Raw genomic sequence first — 22,199 nt, 5'->3', positions numbered from 1 at the left:
TGGTCAAGGTAACTAGCCAGTGTTGGAACCAGGATTAGAACCCAGGCAATCTGGGTGCTATGGGTCCAAAGAGAGGAGAACTGAAGAACTGGTGAGCACCCAAGAAGTTTTGGGTAGCAGAAGAAACAAGGAGAGGTCCAGGAAGTCTTGGGGTCAGGTGAGGAAAAAACCAGCCCATTGGACCTGCAGGGAAGGGGAAAGAATGGGAGAAAAGACTGGGACCCGGGAAGCCAGATGGAGGGGTTCCTTCCCTTCTTCTCCCTGAATATGGCAAGGGCAAACCTTGAAGACCCGCTGCTTGAGGCTGCCACCCACCCAGGGTCTCAGCTACCTGCCAAGCCTGGGTTTTCTCCAACCTCACCTGCCCTCAACAATGAACACATTCAGCTTTCTGGAAAGCACAAGTCAGAGGGGAAGCCAAGGTAAAGAGGAAAATCCACGGAAGAAGAGCACTGTGCCTGGCAATCTACATAAGCTTACTCCTCACCAAAGTCACTGCCACAGAGGAGGAGCTGAGACTCGGATGCCCTATAACTGGACCAAGGTCACACAGCTAGTTAAGCAGGATTCACTTGTGACTCTGACTGGCTCCATTCCACACCTGGATATTCCAGAAGCAGCCTTATTTCCCACTGGTCCGCCCTCTGCTGTCCCTCTTCTACCCTTCCCCGGGCAGGGAAACTGCCTGCCCATCTCCCAAGCCACCACCTTGCCTGGTCCTAGCAGCTTCCTTCCTGCTTAGCCTTTTCTGGCCTCCATCTATTTCCCCTCATGCCAGTCAAAGCATTCATCTCGGAAGGCAGAGTTTCCTGCCCACCTCCACCTTGGACCCCAATTTGCCTTGGCAGTCTCCTGGGCAGAGATCACACCAAGTCACTCGCCAGCAGCTGGATATCTGTGTGCCTGGCAGACAGGTCCCCCAGGGCTGGGGTCTGGAAGAGGTTGGAAAATCTTCCCTAGTGGCCACCTCCAACCTAACTGGAGCTGGGAAGCAGGAGCTCTCCCTGGAAATTTAAAAGTTCCTCTACCATCCTAGTGGAGTTGGAATCTATTCAGTAGTCTTCCATCATGGAGAGCCAGCCTAGAACCAACACAGTTCATCCCCATCCCCATGTTTATCCCAGAATCTCTCCCTATTCTACCCCATAGGCTCTGCCACACCCTTCCAGCAGAGGTTTCTTCACAGGTGCCCAGGTAATACAGTGGGGAGGGAGCTGGGGCAGGTGTCCTGACCACACTGTCCTAGGAAATGCCTAGATGTGTGGGCCTGTGGAATATTGAGGCGGGGTTATCTCTCCAGGGCCTCAAGTTCACCAAGGGCCTTATATTACATTTCTGATCTTATCTCCAAATAAGGTTATGCACAGAGTCATTTCCTATTGTATGTGTTTGAAGCGTTAATTTGTTCAATGTAAACATCCAAAATATACCACAGCTTTCGATCCTGTTTGTCGTCTTGCTTTTTAAATACCAAGAACCTCAAAAATGGAAGAAGGCAGGCTTCACTCAAGCCTGAGAGACCTTGATGTGTGTGTCCCAGAGGGAAGGTCCAGGGAAGCAACACACACTAAGGAGTTATCCCAGGGCAGAGGAGCAGTAGGGGGCTAGGAGCACCGTCCTTTCAGTGGAAACTCCTGGCGGGGCTAGATCCCAGCTCCTCTGGAAGAGTTCTAGCAACTTTTGTGCCAGCGGTCCTGCCCAGTCCTCTCCTCAGAGCAGCAAGAGTAAGCCAGGCTGGGGAGGCCGACAGGCCCAGACTGGCAGAGGAGTGTAAGAGGCCGCACAACCTGCCCGCCTGCAGCTCTGGGGCCAGACGCCCTGCTTCATGTCCTGTCACCAGGGCCAGAATCCATGTCCAGCGCCAGACTCCCCCCCTGTGCCCCGCAAGAACGGCCCAGCGAACCCTGTGTAGGGGAGGCGCCGAGGACTGGAGAGGCTCTGCTAAGGGCCCCGCTGGGCGGAGGCGCGCGCTCCCTCCCATGGGAAAGACAGATGTGGGGCTAATGAAAGGGAGGCCGAGAGGCGCGGGGACGGCCGGGGAGACGGGGGCGTGGCGGGGAGAGAAAAGCTCCCGGAGAAAGTCGATCGGACCACCGCGAGCGAGGCCTGCAGCGGAGTCCGGAGGAGGAAGGCGCCGGGGACTGGGGCAGGGCCAGGGCGGGACGGGAGTGGGGGGTGTGGGGGGTACCACAGGCAGTTGGACCCGAGGGTCCTGAGCTGAAACTCAACACCCGCCTTTGGGAGGATCGTCCCTCTTTCTCCTCCGCCCCTTCCCTTCCCCTCCCCTTTCCCCTCCCTCCTTTCTCTTAATCCCCAGGACGGAGCCCCGCGCCGGAGAGGAGAGGGCCTGAGGGGAGGAGAAAGGAACAGCACTGAGAGGGGCCAGGAGCCCAGGAAGGGGAGGGAAGGGCAGCCGCGGGCCAGGGGTGAGCCTGCGGGCCACGCGCGACCCCCGGAGCCTTCGCAGCCCTCTCAGTGTCCCCACCCCCAGCCCAGGCGAGTCCACAGGACCCGGGCCCCTGCTCCTCCTTCGCCTTCTCTTTGCTCCTTCTTTTGCTTTGTGGCCTTTCTTTCCCTTCCCAGACACACCTGGGAGCTGCCCCCAAGCTCTGGGGCGCCCCGCGGGGCCCTGCCAAGGGTGCGTGTGAGAGGGGGCGGCGGAGCCGGCGCCGGGTGCCAGGGGCCGAGGGTGGGAGCAGGAGCTCGTGGCCCTGCGCCCTGGAGCCGAGGACTGGAAGGGGGCTGGGCCCCTCCGCCGCCTGAGCGCAGGCCGCGCGTCGGGAAGGCAGTCCCGCCTGTTCCAGGGGTGCCTGCGTGCTGGTTGCTGCTGCCCGGGGCAAGGCGCCGTGCCGGCGACCTCAGACCCCCGGGCGCGCTGAGTGAGTGCGCGCGTGAAAACCGCCGCGCCGCCGGGGGTGCGAGTGTCCGGGCAGAAGGGGCCACTCCAGCGACCCAGCCCCACGGCCACGGTCTCGGGGGCCTTTGGCTCCAGGCAACTTGGGACGGGCGTCTCAGTTCTCGCTCTCCTTCCCTCCCAGCGGGGTCGCCGCAGACCCCAGCCCTGGGAGCACCGCTCTGCAGCGCGGCCGGCGGGTGGAGAGGCTTGGCCCCTAAACTCGCTCGTCCAGCCCAACCGCCCCGGCGGCTTCCCCCAGCCCTCGAGGCTCTCCTGAGCGGCCTGGAGAGGCGTCGAGCGCAGCCCAGCGCCCGCCTGCTCACCCGCCCCGGCCCCGGAAGGGAATTTTCGGCTCCTGCGAGCCCGGGGCGCCCCCGCGGCCTAGGGCGGGCAGCTCCCGGGGCCTGGCCGAGCCGGTGGCGCCCGGGAGGCCGCGGGGACACCACGCAGCGCGCGCCCTTGGATGCCTTCCCGCAGCGACGCCCCGGCCCGCCCCGCTCCTCCTCCTGCCTGGCTAGCCTGCCTCTCATTTGGGAAGTTTTGTGGGTTTTCTTTCTCCTCCTCCAACCTTGGCGGAGGCCACGACTCAGGCGCCACAGCTGGGGGCTAGAGGCCGCGGACCATGGTGCGGGGCAGCCACCGCTGAAGTCAGCAAAACCGAGCCTGGCCTGAGGCAGGCTGCGCAGGAGGCCAAAGCCATGGCCATTGCCACGTCGGTGAGTCCACCAGAGAGTGGAGGCTGCCGGGGAGAGACCTCCACGGCCTGCCCTGCGCTCCTGTCACTTTATTTCTGCCCTCTCTTTGTCTCTCTCCTTGGTCCCTTTCTTCTCCAGGAGGCTGTGTCCCCCTCCTCTCACTTTTGTTTCCCTTCTCCCTCTCACTCCTCATCCCCTACTCCTCCTGGCTCCGGGCTCGCCCCTCTTCCCCGCCCCCTCCCCATTCTCCTTTTTCTTCCTAGAGGCTGCGCCTGAATGGAGGGGAGGGGGCAAGCGTAGCCCGAGTCCTATCTGCTCCTTTTGGGCGGGAACAGATGGCCACTGGTGGTTGGCAGGGGCTTGTGATTGGGAGGCAAGTAAAAGGTTTGGAGGGGGCTGAAAGGACCTAGTGGCTCACGGAAAACGGAAAACGAGAGGCTGAAGGACCCAAGGAGGCCCATCTCGAGACGAGGGATAGGGAAAAGAGGGAGATAGAGCAAAGGAGGGAGATCAGGCAAGGAGAAAGAGAAGACAGAGGGAGGAGGGGAGGTGATGTCAGCCAGCCTCAGGCCACTTTCCAGGGATCGGGACAAAGGGAGGAGACAGCTGGCATGATGGGACAGTGGGAGGAGGCCTCCCAGAGAGCACAGAGGCTCTCTGCCACTCACATTAGGCTGGCCATTCCCTCACCAGTCATCTGGGCCGCTGGGGGATAGAGCAGGGGTGGTCACACCCATCATCAATCAGTCCATCAACAACTCTCTCCTGCAATGGCAGGGCCCAGAGGCTTGGCTCCATTGAACAGAACTCAATCCTAACACCGGGAGGAGCACTGTACAGCCCCACCTCTGCTTTCTGTTCTACAGTCTATGCAGTCTGAATCCAGGCAGCTTTGTTCCCCTTCCACCCTCTTCTAGGTCCTGCCTAAGATTCCCAGGGAAGCGAGGCCATCACCTGCTTTCTGTTCCCTTCTCAGTGGGGACTCTCGGAGAGAGACTGGAAAGAGAAGCACAGAGCCCCCCAATGTCCTCCCATACCCTTTGAGGACAGGTTCAAGTTTGGTTCTTTCTCAGACCAAACTCCTTTTTTTTTTTTTTTTTTTTGAGACAAGATCTCACAATCGTGGCTCACCGCAGCCTCGACCTCCTGGGCTCAGGTGATCCACCTACCTCAGCCTCTTGAGTAGCTGAGACTACAAGCACGCACTACCACATCAGCTTTTTGTATTTTTTGTAGAGCCAGGGTTTTGCCATGTTGCCCAGGCTGGTCTCAAACTCCTGGGCTCAAACAATCCATCTGCCTCAGCCTCCCAAAGTGCTGAGATTACAGGCATGAGCCACCGCACCTGGCCCCAAATTCCTTTTAGTTCCTCAGTCTGTAACGATGGCCAGGAAACCCTAGCTCAGAGTGGGGAAGGAGGCCCTCTGGAGATAGAGTACCTCTGGGAGTACTCTGGCATAGAGATACTGGTTCAGAAGCCAGCTGGTCAGCTTTGTAATCCCAAGAAGGTAGATTTTTCTTTTTGGGGTCAGGGGCATTTATGCTAATCAAACTCACAGGATTCTAATAACAGCTATTATTTATTGAGCATTTACTGCACCTGGCCCTGTGCTACGCTTTATCATAGTTTCTTTATGCGTTATCTCATGCAGCTCTTACAACTACCTTGTGAAGGTAGTATCGTTATTATTTGAAAATGGATATGCGCATACGGAATTCTACAAAGGAGGAAATTGAGACTCAGAAAGGTTAAACAATCTGCCCAAAGGAACCTGGCTAGAAAGGGACAGACCGCCAAGCAGTGGGTCACAACGGTAATCCCAGCTATTTAGGAGGCTGAACCCAGGCGTTCGAGGTTACAGTGAGTTATGATTGTGCCACTGCACTCCTATCTGGACCACAGATCAAGAGCTGGTCTCTAAAGAAATATTTTAAATAAAATTTTAAAAGAAAGAGACACAGCCAAGACTCAACCCCAGGTCTGCCTCTAGAACTGTGCTTTTAATCCCCTGGCTAGATCCAAAAGACTGATTTATAATTTACAACTAAAAAGAAAAGTGCAGCACTAACCGGGAATTTGTGTCATCTGGTTAGCACGTTTCTTTGTGTGGGACAACATCCTTTAGAAACCAAAATATAATCAGAAAATGGTTTGATGAGTTGGGAATCAGACAAGAAGAGGGGTCAATTTGTTGTTAAAATCACCCAGCCATGAGAGGCCGGACAACCCCACCACCAGAGGGAAACATCAGCCAAGAGGAATATGCACTCCTGCTGACTCTAGCAGGGCATCCTTCTCCCTAGGGTCTGGTGGTAGCCTGCCTGAGATCTTTAACTTAAGATTTGTTTGCTGAATTAGTCAGTCCGTTTGGCTACCTGGCTAGTAATGCCTAACTAGCTGCTCTCCAACACTACATGTAAGTCACCACTGCCTGGGATCCTACCAGCAACCATCATTATTTAGCAATCAAAACTGAAGCTGAATGTAATTGTATGTTTTGAGTGGTTTTAGCTTGATTCTACCAAAAGACGTCATGGAGCAAGAGCACTGCAAAGGGTTATAGCAAAGGGAAATTGGGTATAAGAAGGCTTTCCTATGCGCTTGACTTGCTTTTGAGTTAGGGACCCTCTTAGCCACTGTTACTACTCTTTCTTTTAAGTAGATTCCTACATTTGTAATTGTGGAGAAGCAGTAGCACAAGTGATTGAGAGCGCAGGCTCTGGGATCAAGCAGCTTAGGGTTCAGATTATGCTCCACAAGCTGTGCCAGCAATATGGCATCAGACAAAGTACTAACCTCCCTCTTCCAGTTTTCTTTCCAAAATGGGGTAATGACAGTTCCTCCCTCGTAAGGTTGTTGTGAGAATTAAATGAGATGAGTTGATTAACGCAAAGATTTGCACAGTGTCTGGAAACGTTGTTTGCACTCGGTACCTGTGACTTATTACCTGAGCCTGTGGCCCTTGATGGAAATAGCTTATAAGCCCCCACCAGACAGGACTGGAAGCAGGATGATACATGTTTCCTTTCGGTTAGCCTGCCAACCCCCTTCACACACACACAAAGACACACTTTCTCCTGCAATGGAAGGGCCCATTGCTAAATGATGATGCCTGCTGGTAGGATCCCAGGCAGTGGTGACACACACACAAGAATACACACTTTTCTCCATGGTAACCTCAGTCTCTTCTGGTAGAACCTTATTTGCTCAGACTGAGGGCAAAACAATTGCTTTGTTTCTGTTTTCTTTCTTATTATGTCTAGGCACACTGTCTGGACTAGGCCTCTCCCAGTCTCTCAGAATGAGAGGTCTCTGTGGCTGCTTAATCTAGCCTTTTGCTAGTGAGGGATAATGACTTGGGAACAGAGAGAAGGTAAAGGAGATTCTACGAGAGACTGTAGCAGGGCTTCATATGTTTTGGAAGAAATTCATTCAACATGTGTAATGACCAATTCCAGGTCAGGCCTTATTGCAAGGACTAGAAATATAGCAGTTCCTATGTTCATAGGGTTTACAGTATAAGGGAAGAAATCAATACAAAAAAAGCAAATAGACAAATAATATAAAGTATGAGGATGGAAACAATAGGTGGAGACAAACAGAGAATGGGGCGGGGAGAAGAGTAAAGAATCGTGAGGAGAGCTGGTCTAGTTGAAGGAACTGAAAGGAAGAGGGAGAATGCAAGCGGTGAAGCTGGAGAGAAGCTAGGGCCCAGGCAGAAAGCTGCATCCAGAGTTCAGGTTTTTAGCTCGAGGGAAATGCGGAGCTCCGAAGGGTTCTGAGCAGGGGTGACATGACCTGAAAGGGGTCTGAAGACCCTTCTCCCCACTCCCACCTCCCCCACCAGGCCCAGCTGGCCCGGGCACTGTATGACAACACCGCTGAGTCCCCCCAGGAGCTGTCCTTCCGCCGAGGGGATGTCCTACGGGTCCTGCAGAGAGAGGGCGCTGGTGGACTGGACGGCTGGTGCCTCTGCTCCCTACACGGCCAGCAGGGCATTGTGCCCGCCAACAGGGTGAAGCTCTTGTCTGCTGGCCCAGCACCCAAGCCCAGCCTCTCTCCTGTGTGCCCAGCCCAGCCTGGCTCACCATATCCAGCCCCAGATCACAGCAATGAGGACCAGGAGGTGAGAGTGGGAGCCTCCCCAACCCCAAGCCAGAAGAGCCCCATTCCTCCCCGACTAGCCCCACCCAGGGCCTGCGGCAGGTGGGCAGGAAGAGCCCTGAGGCCACAGCTCTTCACTGCTCTGCGCTGGACGAAACCTGTCTACCAACCTTTCTGAGCTGTGGCCCTCTCGGTACAGGGAGAGTTAGAAGGTCTCTAAGCTCCTCGCACTCAGACATTATCTGATCACTTCCCCCTCCGTTCCTCCTGAGCCCCCATCTATTTGATCCCTCAGGTGTATGTGGTGCCGCCCCCAGCTCGGCCCTGTCCAACCTCAGGACCTCCAGCTGGACCTTGCCCACCCTCTCCTGACCCCATCTACAAGATCCCCAGAGCTAGTGGGACCCAGCTGGCTGCTCCCAGAGATGTCTTGGAGGTGAGGGCTAGAGGTCCCTGTGTATGCTGGGTGGGAGACAAATGGCCCCAAGGGAGGGTTCGTTGCTGAGCTGACAGATGACTGACCACTCCTCTCCGCAGGTCTACGATGTGCCCCCCACCGCCCTCCGGGTGCCCTCCAGTAGCCCCTATGACTGCCCTGCCTCCTTTTCCCACCCTCTGACCTGGGTTGTCCCGCAGCCCCCTGGAGAGGATAATGCTCCCTATGATGTACCTCTGACCCCAAAGCCACCTGCAGAGCTGGAACCAGATCTGGAGTGGGAAGGAGGCCGGGAGCCGGGGCCCCCCATCTATGCTGCCCCCTCCAACCTGAAACGAGCGTCAGCCTTACTCAATTTGTATGAAGCACCCGAGGAACTGCTGGCAGACGGGGAGGGCGGGGGCACCGATGAGGGGATCTACGATGTGCCTCTGCTGGGGCCAGAGGCTCCCCCTTCTCCAGAGCCCCCTGGAGTCTTGGCCTCCCATGACCAGGACACCCTGGCCCAGCTTCTGGCCAGAAGCCCCCCACCCCCACACAGGCCCCGGCTCCCCTCAGCTGAGAGTCTGTCCCGCCGCCCTCTGCCTGCCCTGCCTGTTCCTGAGGCCCCCAGCCCCTCCCCAGTGCCCTCTCCTGCCCCAGGCCGGAAGGGCAGCATCCAGGACCGGCCTCTGCCCCCACCCCCACCCCGCCTGCCTGGCTATGGAGGCCCCAAGGTCGAGGGGGATCCAGAGGGCAGGGAGATGGAGGATGACCCAGCAGGACACCACAATGAGTACGAGGGCATTCCGATGGCCGAGGAGTATGACTATGTCCACCTGAAGGTGAGCGCCCCTTGGCAGCCCCACCAGGAGGGACCCCAGCGGGACCAAGGGGAGGAGTGTGGAGACCTAGGGCACAGAGGCAGAGCCTCCCTTCCTCCCTTCTGTCCCCCTTCCCTCTCCCCTGGCCCTCTACCCTGCAGCCTGGGACCCCAGTACTTGGCCACGACACTTGTACCAGTGCCACACTGTTCTTCCTAGACCCAGCCCGGGGCCACCAGAGCTCTCTGGAGTCAAGGGACTACAACCTCTGATAATAGGAATGTCCTTGGGAAGGAAGGGGGTCCAGGAAGGGGCAGAAAGGCCTCAGAGGCCACCCCGTCCTGCTCCCCGACCCTGGCACTGAGACCTGATACCCTCCTGCAGGGCATGGACAAAGCTCAGGGATCTAGGCCCCCGGATCAGGCCTGCACAGGGGATCCTGAACTGCCCGAGAGGGGGATGCCGGCGCCGCAGGTGACCCTAGCGGGAATGGTGTTAGAGAAGGGGGCCAGGGAGGGAGGAATGGGGACTTGGGAGAACAACTGAGCTGTCAACTGTGGAAGGAAATAGGTTAGGATGGAGTGAGAGTTCACAGGAAGCAGGGACAGAGCGGAGGCAAGTTAGAAATCTACAGGAAGGAACTGGACCTTGGAAGAGGATGTTAGGAATTCAGAAAGAGGGGAAAGAATGTGTTGGAGAGGAGTCAGAAAACCAAGCAGCCAGGAGAGCAGAAAGCTTCTGAGATGTGGGGTCAGAACTGGGCCTGGGGACTTCTGAGCCTCCTTCCAACTGTGAATTCCTGGGCTCCTAAGAGACCTGGCTTCTAATCCCAGCTCCACTACTGAGAAGCCAGGGGCTTTGAAGCCGTCAGTTAATCTCTCCAGGCCTCAGAAAGTGAGGTGGTTTCCTCAACCCTGCGTAGAATGGTCACAACACAATAGCTACCATTTATCAGGTATTTACCAAGTGCCAGACCCTGTGCTAGGCACACTGCCTGTGTTAGTATTAATCATAGCCACAGTTAATACGCATCTGGTGCTCACAGTGTGAAATACACTGTGCTAAGCCCTTTCTCTATATTATCTCAACGGATCTTCACTGCAGCCTCATGAGGTACATACTAGAACTGCACTATCTAGTACAGTAGCCACTAGCTACATGTGGCTATTGAGCACTCAAGATATGGCTAGTTCAAATTGAAATATGCTGCAAATATAAAATGCACCCTGGATTTTGCAGACTCAGTATGGGAAAAATCTCAATAATTTTCATGTCGATTATATGTTGAAATTATAACATTTTTATATCTGGAGTTAGATAAAATATATTAGGGTTGTTTTTTTTTTTTTTTTACCACTTTTAATGTGGCTACTAACACATCTAAAATTTCACATGTGGTTCACATTATGTTTATATTGGTCAGTGCAGTCCTAGACTCCCTGTTTTAGAGTTAAGGAAACCAAGTTCAAAGCCTTGTCTGAAATCAAGTTTGAGGTTGTTTGAATCCAGAGCTATCTGATATCAAGTGTGGGCACTTCACTGCTGCTCTCTCTAGAATCTAAACTTTCCGATGGGCAGAGGTAAGAGCTAAAAGGATCGCCCTTGGGAAGAAAGGGAGGAAGGAGAAAAGAAGTGAGGGAGGAAATGGCACTGATGAGAATGTTCTCTCTGACCACTCCTCTTGCCCTTCAGGAGGCCCTGTCCCCAGGGGAGCCACTGGTTCTGTCCACCGGAGATCTACAGCTCCTGCACTTCTACGCTGGGCAGTGCCAGAGCCACTACTCGGCCCTGCAGGCAGCCGTGGCAGCCCTGATGTCCAGTACCCAGGCTAATCAGCCCCCGCGCCTTTTTGTGCCCCACAGCAAGAGGGTGGTGGTGGCTGCTCATCGCCTGGTGTTTGTTGGGGACACCCTGGGCCGGCTGGCAGCCTCTGCCCCTCTGAGAGCACAGGTCAGGGCTGCAGGTACAGCACTGGGCCAGGCATTGCGGGCCACTGTGCTGGCTGTCAAGGGAGCTGCCCTGGGCTACCCATCCAGCCCTGCCATCCAAGAGATGGTGCAGTGTGTAACAGAACTGGCAGGGCAGGCCCTGCGATTCACTACCCTGCTCACTAGCCTGGCTCCCTGAAGGTCCTTTGGCACAGCTCTGCTCCTCCCCTGCCTGCCAAAGCCCCCCTTTAGGCCTTGGGTGGCTGGAGGGCTTTGTTAAGGGACTAGGAGAAGTGGGGATATCTTTCCCCTTTCCTGCCCTTTCTGCTCATCTCAACCTCTCACAGAGGTGTCTTCTCCCCCTAACCTACAGCTTTTTGTACAAGCCATTTTGTATAAATTATTTATATTTAATATTATTCCCTGCTTTGTCAGGAGCAGGTACTAGGCTCTGGGGCAGTGAGGAATGGATCCTTCTCTCCTCAGCCTAGGGTGGAGGTCACTGCACTGCCACCCACCTCTGGAAGACTGGCCATGAAAAGTCAGGTGGCAGAAACCTGGGGCCACATAGAGCCTCTCTCTTTTCCTGTTTCTTGGCTCTAGAAGATCAGCACTGCACTGTTAGCTGAGAGTGCGGGCAAGACATAAACTGTCCAGAGTTTGAAGGTTCTCGGAAAGACCAGGGGGCTTCTCCCCACAGAAGGCGGAGAGAGCTGGGGCTCAGACATGGGTGTGCACCTCAATAAACCCTGCTGTCTGCCTCCCTGACTCTGCTTCTTGGGAGCATGGTGAGCAGCCCTGGTGCTCAGCAGCCATACCTATGGGACACAGACTACGAAAAGGATGCCTTTAGGGTTTGGGGGAGATTTTACTCCTTTCTTCAACAACTATTCACTGGACAAGTTCTCTGCTCCCATGATGTGCCAGGCACAGTTCTGCAAGTATATTGTGAATGTATTGTTAGAGTGGGATACACAAATAAGTCAGTTAAAATACATAAATAAAAACATAAACCTGCCATAGATTTGACATTTGCTGGTGATGGAAGTCGGCAGGATGATGTGAAGAAACTAAGTAGATAAGGGGAGAGGCCAGTGAAGGAGACTTTAGACAGGATGGTTGGGAGGTGAGATCTGAACTGAAACCCAGAGGAGGAGAGTCTGAGGACTAGTGTTCCCAGAAGGCAGATGCCGATGACTGACCTGAGGGCCTTCCTCAAAGACTTCATTGTCATATGATGTCATTAGAGAGGTGTCAATGTGGAGAGAAGCTGACCACATAAGGGCCTTGAAATGTGCTATCCTGGAGAGGCCACCCCAACTAAAGGCCCAGCCTCAGCTTTGCACCACAGGATAGCTCTGGCCAACTGGAGACTGCTGCTGGCCAGTCTAGGCACCCTCTTCCTTAGGTGACACCAAGAGGGTATAGGCCCTTTCACTCAGCTTCCCAGGTAGATCATCTCAGGATGACCTGCTCATCATCCTTCTGGACAAACCATTTTCTGGAGGATCCGCAGTGGCAGATGAATGCAATGTGTTGAAAGGTCAGTCTTCAGGACTTTGGTGAAATTGATAAGACCATGGCTTAGATAGATCACACTAGCCATTTACCACAAGGGAAAACCTCCAAGCTACAAATCAATTGCTTCAGTTCTGCTTTCCCAAGATATTACCATGGCATGATGATTGGATTGGGGGCATAATCATAGTCTGTTGGCACTCCTGCACATTTGCCTCCTCCCCTTTAGGTTCCTTTCTCATCTCACTCTCAAAAATGCACTGTCAGATTCTGGGGCCAACAAAATTCACTTCTATGTGTTGAAGTCCATCGTCCATCATCTTCCAAACAGAATTTCAAGAGATTAGCCTGGAATTAGAGGTTTCAATTCAAGTCTCTGATCTGCCGTGTACTTGTGCATCCATGGGTAAATCATGCCAGTTCCTCTGAAGTCCTGGTTTCATCTTCAATATTAGCATGATCATAATGGTCTTACAGGCTTATTGTGAGGACCTAACAAGAAAATGCATGTGAACAGCCCCACAATGTATAAATTAAGTGATTATTATTCCAGGACAGACACAAGGATGCAGACAATAAATCCCCAAGGAATATTGACTATACAGCACCATAGTAAAACCTGAAGAGATGCTGAAATGAGTTGGGAGAGGGGAAGTGGTAGGAGGCTGCTTGATGCATTAGCAAAGAAATGTTTTGGAGGGACGCAGTGACTCGCACCTGTAATCCCAGCACTTTGGGAGGCTGAGGCCAGAGTACGGCTTGAATTCAGGAGTATGAGACCAGCCTGGGCCACACAGTGAGACCCTGTCTCAACAAAACATCAAAAAATTAGCCAAGTGTGGTGGCACATGCATGTAGTCCCAGCTATTCAAGAGGCTGAGGTAGGAGGACTGCTTGAGCTGGGGAGGTAGAGACTGCAGTGAGCTGTGATCAAGCCACTGCACTCCAGCCTGGGTAAGATAGTGAGATGCTGTCTGAAGAAAAGAGTTTCCCATATGTGGAAAATTTCTGAACAGAGACAAGTTAAAGGTGTGGTTCAGTGGAGAGAAGGGGGAAAGATTTGCCGGCTGACAATGATCGAACACTGCTTTCTAGCCCTTACCTAGGATTAGAGAATAAAATACCTATCAGGTAACAAATCTCTTAGAGATGTGTGTCTCTACCTTTAATGCATAATATCTATGCCTGGATATCTGGTTAAAATACAGACAGATTATGATTCAAGCGTCTGGGTGAGGCTTGGATTCTGCATTTCTAACAAGCTCCCAGGTGTGCTGCTGGTCCATGAACCACACTTTGAGTAGCAATTCTAGAGGTTAGGGAAGACTCCTGTGTAGCAAAGATGTTTGAGCTGAGAGCTGAAGGATGAGAAAAATGTGACTAAGAAGCTTTTTAGGTGCAGGAACCAGCTTGTTCAAAGGCCTCATGGCACTGGGAAAACTAGAAGAAGGTCTGTGGCTGGAGTGCGGAGAGTTTGGGGAAAGAAGTGAGATGGAACTACAGACAGCATGTGACCAGTCATGTAGAACCATGTATGAGGCATCTAGATTTTTAATATTCACTTTGACAGTGAGGAGACACCACTGAAGGCTGGTTAGCAGGAAAGATACACGATCAGATCTGTATTTTGAAAAGATCATTCTATCTGACTATAAATGACATATGGGTGGCAAGGAGGTGTAAACAAAGCGGATGCTGAACACCACTTAGGAATTAGGGGGCTAAAGTGGTCTTTGCAACAGGTAGCTTGACTAATAGTGGTAGAGATGGAGAGATGTGGGATATCTGAGAATATACAGGAAGTAAAATGGGCAGAATTTTGTAAAGGATTCAACATGGATAAGGAAGAGAAAGCTCTAAGGGCTGTTGCCTGAGCATTTGGCCACAATGCAATTGTGGGTGTCATTCACTGCAGAAAAAAGCAGTGGAAGCCAACCAATTTATGGGGGAAAAGCAAAAATTTTGTCTTGAACATATTGAGTTTGAGGTCCCTGTGAGTCATCCAAGGTGAAGGTCAAATAAGAGGTGGCTTCATGGGTCTGGAGCTCAGAACAGAGGTGGAAGCTGGAGATGTCAGTCTGGGCATCAGGTTTGTATTGTTTGTATGGGTGGTGATTGAAGCTGTGGGCATAGGTAAGATCCCAAGGTGGAAACAGTGTGAGATGAGAGGAGGGCCTAGGACTAAGTCTGTGAGGATTCCAGACACTGAACGATGGTGTCTAAATGATACAGACAGGAATGGCCCTAGAAGCCAGCACCACCAGCCTCGTCACTACCAATACAGACCCCTCCTGCAGTTGCGTCACCCCGCTGAACTTCAGTCATTGCCTCAAAAACCGGGACGATAATGGCCTGCCCATGCTCAGCACCAATGCCATGAGCTGGAAGACGATTTCTGCAATGGAGAAAAGGGGAGCAGGAGAGACTCAGCAGCAAAGGAAGAGAGTGTTTAGAGGAAGAGGAGCTCAACAGTGCCAAATGCTGTTGAGAAATGGAGATTCAAACAGGATGGGAGTGATGAAACCCAAGAAAGTGGTCTCATTGTAGAGGACTGAAGCTAGGGCTGGTACAGGGTCAAGCCAGTCTTGTATGCATAAGTTGTACTGTAATAGCCAGTTTACATGTCTGTCTCCCTGGAGTAAAGGTCTCCAAAGTGGAACTTGTCCACCCTATTATCTTTAAAGTCTAGTGCAAGTCCTGGAACGTAGTGGACACTTAAATTTTATTGATTAGTGAATAGGTGAATGAATGAATGAATGAATGAATGAATGAATGATGGCAAATGATTGGAAGCAGAGGAAGAATCTCTGGCATCTGCCTGGACTAGCTACTATCCTTCAGCTTTTTTTCTTTTTTACCGCAATGGCCCGCAGACCCAGGAAAGAGACGACAGAGCCCCCTTCCCCTCCCTCCCCTGGGCCCTGGCCCCCCTTCCTCTCTCTGACGAAGAGTCTGGACCGAAGGTTCTGCTGACGTGGGAAGGGGAGGAGAGTCTAGAGGAAGGGGAGGGGAAAGCAGCGCAGAGATCGCAGAGACCAAGGAGGCGCCCGCGGCTGCAGAGCTGCAGAGCGGGATCTCTTCGGGCTGTCTGTGTCCGGGCTGCCGGCGCGCAACTGGGCCAGAGGACAGCGCATCCCTGCGGCGCGGGCCGGCAGGGCCCCTGCGGTCGGCAAGCTGGCTCCCCGGGTGGCCACCGGGACCCCCGAGCCCAATGGCGGGGGCGGCGGCAAAATCGACAACACTGTAGAGATCACCCCCACCTCCAACGGAGTAAGTGCCCGAGCCCCAGGTGGCGACGCCATCCTCTCCCCGCACCCCCGCCCCCGCGGAGCGCCTGGCATTTTCCTCCTGCGCATCCCCCGCCCCTGACTGCCTTCCTAGCCCTCGCTCCCACCCGCCCCCTGCCCTTGCTCTGCGGTTTCCTCCGCTTCACCCTTCTCCTGCCACCCCCTGCCCCCCAACAGCAGGTCGGGACCCTCGGAGATGCGGTGCCCACGGAGCAGCTGCAGGGTGAGCGGGAGCGCGAGCGGGAGGGGGAGGGAGACGCGGGCGGCGACGGACTGGGCAGCAGCCTGTCGCTGGCCGTGCCCCCAGGCCCCCTCAGCTTTGAGGCGCTGCTCGCCCAGGTGGGGGCGCTGGGCGGCGGCCAGCAGCTGCAGCTCGGCCTCTGCTGCCTGCCGGTGCTCTTCGTGGCTCTGGGCATGGCCTCGGACCCCATCTTCACGCTGGCGCCCCCGCTGCATTGCCACTACGGGGCCTTCCCCCCTAATGCCTCTGGCTGGGAGCAGCCTCCCAATGCCAGCGGCGTCAGCGTCGCCAGCGCTGCCCTAGCAGCCAGCGCCGCCAGCCGTGTCGCCACCAGTACCGACCCCTCGTGCAGCGGCTTCGCCCCGCCGGACTTCAACCATTGCCTCAAGGATTGGGACTATAATGGCCTTCCTGTGCTCACCACCAACGCCATCGGCCAGGTGAGGCGGCCAGGCGGGCCGAGGGTCTGGGGGCGGGCAGAGAGCGGCGAGGGCGGGGCCTCACGCCCGCTGCACCCTTCTCACATCCCCAGTGGGATCTGGTGTGTGACCTGGGCTGGCAGGTGATCCTGGAGCAGATCCTCTTCATCTTGGGCTTTGCCTCCGGCTACCTGTTCCTGGGTTACCCCGCAGACAGGTGAGGGCTGTCGTGGGGGCAGGGCTGGTAGAAAGGAGGGGGTGCTAGGGAAGCTAGCCCAAGCAGCGGGCGTTTACAGGAGGTCGAAGACGATTCGCTGGACTCTGCCGTCTTCTCTGGACTTCTATTCAATGGTCTATCCATGTCTCAACTTCACTCCCCATCAAGAAATACACCTTCCCTACCTCTTCCGTGCAAGGGAATGACTCGACCTCCATGGACTATTAGTCCCATTCCCACTAATTAGTGGCCCCCTATCCGTGAATCAATGGCTTCATTTCCAAAGAGAATAGTCTCATCCCCACTAACAGCCCACATGGACTGTTAGCTCCATCTCAGTGACCTCATTCCTGAAGATCAATATGTTAATTCCTAAACACCAACAGCTCCATTCCCACTGATCAATAGTTCAACTTCACAAACAAATTACCCCATTTCTGACCAGCGGCCCCTTCCCTACAAGTCAATAACTATCTCCAAAGAAAATATCCTCAGACCCAATAACCCACAGTCCCATGCTTGCCACCAAATGACCCAACCCTCTGTAGGTGAATAGCCCATAGATTAAAAGTCACACCCTCATGGATCCTCAGGGCTTTCAGATCCTCTCACCGAAATCCCCGTTTCCATGAGTCAGTAGCTTCACCTCCAGAGATCAACAGCCCAATCCCAGCAACCAATAACTCTTCCCACAAATCAAAAATCTCATCTCTGATTCTGGTCACCTTCACCACTGACCAGATGCTCTCACTGCACTAAACTTCCAATTAGACTCAGCCCCATTGATCCACAGTTCCATCCAAGTGGATTAATAACTCAACTTCTATGGATCAAAGCCATCCCAACATTCAATAGTCCAGTTCCTTAAAATCAATACCCATCCTCACTGCCCAATAGTCACACACCTCTGTGGGCCAGTGATCCGAAACCCACAGGTCAATAGGCCATCCCTATGCATCAGTGGCCTCATTGCCACAGACCAGTAGCCTCATTCCTATGGAACAATGGTTTCATCCCCAAAGATCAATAATTTGGTCTCCTAAAATCTGTAGCCTTCAGCACATTAACCAATAAGCCCATCCTCATGGAAAAATGCCCCATCCCCTTAGATCAATAGCCTAACTCCCAGGGATTGGTGCCCCCTTTCCAATGACCAGAGGCTCCCTATCTTCATCTCCATAGATCAATGGTCTTATCCCCAAAGATCAATAGCCCAGCCTCCAAGAATCAGTAACCATGTCTTCACTAACTCATAGTTAGTGACCATCATCACTTACCAACAGTCTCATCTCCCCTGGTCTGTGACCTTATCCTTACTGATTATTCCCATGGATTAATAGATTCATCCCACTGATCAATAGTCCTACCCTATGGATTAATAGACCCATGTCCATGTCCCCAATGACCTTTCTTTTTTCTTTCTTTTTGAGATGGAGTCTCACTCCGTTGCCCAGGCTGGAGTGCAGTGGCAAAATCTCAGCTCACTGCAACCTCTGCCTCCCAGGTTCAAGCGATTCTCCTGCCTCAGCCTCCCGACTAGCTGAGACTACAGGCACACGCCACCACACGCAGCTAACTTTTGTATTTTTAGTAGGGATGGGGTTTCACCATATTTGTCAGGCTGGTCTTGAACTCCTGACCTCGTGATCTGCCCGCCTCGGCCTCCCAAAGTGCTGGGATTACAGGCGTGAGCCACCGTGCCCAGCCTGATCATTCTTAATGTATTAAAGACCAATGTCCCACCTCCCTGGAACAATGGTCTCATCTCCAAAAATCAATTACTCAGTCCCCTAATATCATTAGCTTTACCTTCACTGACCAGTAGTATCCCCATGTACAAGTAGCCAATGGCCTCCGCTCCACAGGTTAATAGTTCCAACTCCGTATATCAATGAACCCCCCTCCCACATCTCCTCTGAACAGTCTGAGCAAGACAAGCTCCAGGCCCACTGACCATTAGCTCTGTTCCTAAGGATGAATGGTCCCAAATCCCCTAAGCAATATCCCATCTCCTCTGTTGAGTGATCTCACATCCATTGACAAGTGCCTTAATCTCTGACCAATAGCCCAAGAGTCAATGTTCCCACCTCTTAGAGAACCACAACCACACCCCAGTGCCCAGTAGCCAGGCATCACCCACCCATGGTCCCCATCCCTTCCCATCTTCTCAAGCCTCTGTCCAACTCTTGCTCCCAGAACTTCATTCTCATACCTCTAGCTCTGAAGTGTGCAGCTGGGTCTTACCCAGCAGCTTCCCCACCACCAGAGAGTCTGGGTAACCAGAAGCCCTTCCCACTTTCTAGGTTTGGCCGTCGTGGGATTGTGCTGCTGACCTTGGGGCTGGTGGGCCCCTGTGGAGTAGGAGGGGCTGCTGCAGGCTCCTCCACAGGCGTCATGGCCCTCCGATTCCTCCTAGGCTTTCTGCTTGCCGGTGTTGACCTGGGTGTCTACCTGATGCGTAAGTGGCACCCTCCCAGAATTCCCTCCCTTGGGTCTCATGCCTACCTGCCTGCATCCCCAGGCCATCCTCACTGCCCCCTAGGCCACATTTCAGCTGCCTAGAATCTCAGCTATCTTTCTGCCCAGGCCCTTGAAGAATCCAGGGCTCTTGCTTCTCTCTACACCTATCTCCCCCTCCCAACAATCTTTAAAGTCTTCGCCCTGGACTTACTGCTGCCAAGGAATAAGGTGCTATTCCCCTGACAGCAGTAAGTCCGGGGACAAGGATTGTCCCTAGCTGTGCGACCTTGGACAAGGGTTGATGTGAAGGTCAAATGAGAGGCCTGATGGGAAAGGGCCTATAAATTGGAAATGTTGAACACTCACCCGGGACTCTGGCCCTAGAGCCCTTCTAGGTTTGAGCAGGAGAGGAGAGAGGGCTGAACAATCTCCCCAATCCTTGCCACCCAGAGGTTAGCAAGGGAGGCAATGGCTGCAGCCTCCACTCTGGGTCTGACCTCGCTCTCTGTCCTCCTCCCTCCCTCTCTCCTCTTCTCTCTTATGCCTTCTTCCTCCCTGGCCTCCCTCTCCTCTCTCCACCCCTGCTGTATCTCCAGGCCTGGAGCTGTGCGACCCAACCCAGAGGCTTCGGGTGGCCCTGGCAGGGGAGTTGGTGGGGGTGGGAGGGCACTTCCTGTTCCTGGGCCTGGCACTTGTCTCTAAGGATTGGCGATTCCTACAGCGAATGATCACCGCTCCCTGCATCCTCTTCCTGTTTTATGGGTCAGTATTACCCTTCACCTGTTGTCCGGCAATTCCCGTCTCTGCATCCAAACTAGCCCTATCCCGGAGACCCCTCCTCTTCTCCAACTACCCCTGGTCCAGGCCTACCCCAGCCCCAGTCCCTCAGAGGTGCGCATTTCCCACCCCTAGATCAGGAGAAGGGAGGCCTCACAGTATACCCCTTCCACCCTGCCCCCAGCTGGCCTGGTTTGTTCCTGGAGTCCGCACGGTGGCTGATAGTGAAGCGGCAGATCGAGGAGGCTCAGTCTGTGCTGAGGATCCTGGCTGAGCGAAACCGGCCCCATGGGCAGATGCTGGGGGAGGAGGCCCAGGAGGCCCTGCAGGGTAAGAGACAGGGATCCCTGTGAGTGTTTCCTCACTTGCACACATGATGGTGCCCTCTGCATGGTTGTAGCTGTACCACCTTCTCCCAGGGTCCCCACCACCCATGTGGGAGGATCCTGGGATCTCAGGGTTTTCTTCTGACAGCTCCTCTCTCTCTCCCAAAGACCTGGAGAATACCTGCCCTCTCCCTGCAACATCCTCCTTTTCCTTCGCTTCCCTCCTCAACTACCGCAACATCTGGAAAAATCTGCTTATCCTGGGCTTCACCAAGTGAGCCTGGGTGTCTGGGCCGAGGGCCAGGCCAGTAGCTGGAATGGGGGCTGGCTGGGTGGGAAGGCCCGAGGACCCCTGCAGAGGACAATCAGCACAGTGGAAGGCTGAGGGAGGGGACTCAGACTCTGTTCTTTGCTTCCTCACCCCTTCTCACAGCTTCATTGCCCATGCCATTCGCCACTGCTACCAGCCTGTGGGAGGAGGAGGGAGCCCATCGGACTTCTACCTGTGCTCTCTGCTGGCCAGCGGCACCGCAGCCCTGGCCTGTGTCTTCCTGGGGGTCACCGTGGACCGATTTGGCCGCCGGGGCATCCTGCTTCTCTCTATGACCCTTACCGGCATTGCTTCCCTGGTCCTGCTGGGCCTGTGGGATTGTGAGCATCCTACCTTCCCCACAGTGTGGGCTCAACAAGGGAACCCCAACAGAGGTGCTTCAGACAGGCTCAGCCATTTCTTCTGGCACAGGCCTCCCAAAACAAGCCCCAGACCCTGCCCAGCTCTTCCATGAGCCTCCACCTGGCCGCACAGCCCCATCTGCTCTCCCAGTCAATTACTGAATGCCCAGAGCCTGCCCAGCTAGAGCCATGGGAACAGAGAGCCAAGGGGATGACACCCGGGACTAGGCCAGCCTTGACCTCCCCACCTCCATTCATCTCATCCCTCTTGCTTCTGCAGATCTGAACGAGGCTGCCATCACCACGTTCTCTGTCCTTGGGCTCTTCTCCTCCCAAGCTGCCGCCATCCTCAGCACCCTCCTTGCTGCTGAGGTCATCCCCACCACTGTCCGGTGAGAGCAGGGGTGCCCCCAGGGGCAGAGCCAGGCCCCTCTGCCTCCGGCTCCCCCACCCCACCCCACCCCACCCCTGAGGACAGGGCCTGCGGGCTGGATGAGGGGGACTGCGGGAGAAGGGCTGGACAAGGCCACAGCTGTGGGCTGAGCTCCTCCTCTGTCTCCCCCAGGGGCCGTGGCCTGGGCCTGATCATGGCTCTAGGGGCGCTTGGAGGGCTGAGCGGCCCGGCCCAGCGCCTCCACATGGGCCATGGAGCCTTCCTGCAGCACGTGGTGCTGGCGGCCTGCGCCCTCCTCTGCATTCTCAGCATTATGCTGCTGCCGGAGACCAAGCGCAAGCTCCTGCCCGAGGTGCTCCGGGACGGGGAGCTGTGTCGCCGGCCTTCCCTGCTGCGGCAGCCACCCCCTACCCGCTGTGACCACGTCCCGCTGCTTGCCACCCCCAACGCTGCCCTCTGAGCGGCCTCTGAGTACCCTGGCGGGAGGCTGGCCCACACAGAAAAGTGGCAAGAAGATCGGGAAGACTGAGTAGGGAAGGCAGGGCTGCCCAGAAGGCTCAGAGGCACCTCACGCCAGCCATCGCGGAGAGCTCAGAGGGCCGTCCCCACCCTGCCTCCTCCCTGCTGCTTTGCATTCACTTCCTTGGCCAGAGTCAGGGGACAGGGAGAGAGCTCCACGCTGTAACCACTGGGTCTGGGCTCCATCCTGCGCCCAAAGACATCCTCCCAGACCTCATTATTTCTTGCTCTATCATTCTGTTTCAATAAAGACATTTGGAATAAACGAGCATATCATAGCCTGGACTTCCCTCCCTTCTGTTTGTCCTCCTATCTCTTGAGGGAAGGTTTTTCTCAGCGGAATGCACACCAATAACAATCTCCCCTCTCCCTCCCTGTGCCCTGCCCCGAGTGGTGACTTACAGGCAACTGTCACCATTTACTGACTGCTTGCACTGCTGCCAGAACTGGTCTAAGCACTTGACACATTTCGTATCATTTAATTTTTACAGCATTGCAAGGTAGGT

At 54.7% G+C, this 22,199-nt stretch overlaps 2 protein-coding genes across 11 annotated transcripts; both read left to right on the top strand.

The window, feature by feature from the left end:
• Positions 1–2,333: 2,333 nt before the first annotated feature.
• Positions 2,334–15,040, top strand: EFS (embryonal Fyn-associated substrate). Of its 4 annotated transcripts, XM_054448893.2 has the most exons (6): positions 2,339–3,612; positions 7,440–7,718; positions 7,992–8,132; positions 8,234–8,956; positions 9,320–9,409; positions 10,628–15,040. In XM_054448893.2, exons 1-6 carry the CDS (start codon positions 3,595–3,597, stop codon positions 11,060–11,062), a joined length of 1,686 nt encoding a protein of 561 aa, XP_054304868.2. In that variant the 5' UTR covers positions 2,339–3,594; the 3' UTR covers positions 11,063–15,040. The 4 variants fall into 4 exon arrangements, with proteins under 4 accessions (XP_054304871.2, XP_054304870.2, XP_054304869.2 ...); XM_054448895.2 differs by lacking the exon at positions 7,440–7,718 and having other exon boundaries at positions 2,337–3,612; XM_054448894.2 differs by lacking the exon at positions 9,320–9,409 and having other exon boundaries at positions 2,337–3,612.
• Positions 15,041–15,188: 148 nt separating this feature from the next.
• On the top strand, positions 15,189–21,964 carry SLC22A17 (solute carrier family 22 member 17). 7 transcript variants are annotated; one of them, XM_054448897.2, is made up of 10 exons: positions 15,189–15,651; positions 15,849–16,349; positions 16,442–16,545; positions 18,849–19,003; positions 19,602–19,767; positions 19,967–20,112; positions 20,277–20,382; positions 20,542–20,759; positions 21,061–21,172; positions 21,346–21,964. In XM_054448897.2, exons 2-10 carry the CDS (start codon positions 16,083–16,085, stop codon positions 21,632–21,634), a joined length of 1,563 nt encoding a protein of 520 aa, XP_054304872.1. In that variant the 5' UTR covers positions 15,189–15,651; positions 15,849–16,082; the 3' UTR covers positions 21,635–21,964. The 7 variants fall into 7 exon arrangements, with proteins under 7 accessions (XP_054304872.1, XP_063507512.1, XP_063507513.1 ...); XM_063651442.1 differs by having other exon boundaries at positions 20,542–20,813; XM_063651443.1 differs by having other exon boundaries at positions 15,846–16,349.
• Positions 21,965–22,199: the final 235 nt, after the last annotated feature.

The sequence above is a fragment of the Pongo pygmaeus genome, chromosome 15 (genome assembly GCF_028885625.2).
Source record: "Pongo pygmaeus isolate AG05252 chromosome 15, NHGRI_mPonPyg2-v2.0_pri, whole genome shotgun sequence".
In the NCBI taxonomy this organism is placed as follows: domain Eukaryota; kingdom Metazoa; phylum Chordata; class Mammalia; order Primates; family Hominidae; genus Pongo; species Pongo pygmaeus.
Note: the sequence above shows the minus strand (reverse complement) of the source record. Positions and strands in the feature narration are given on the sequence as shown.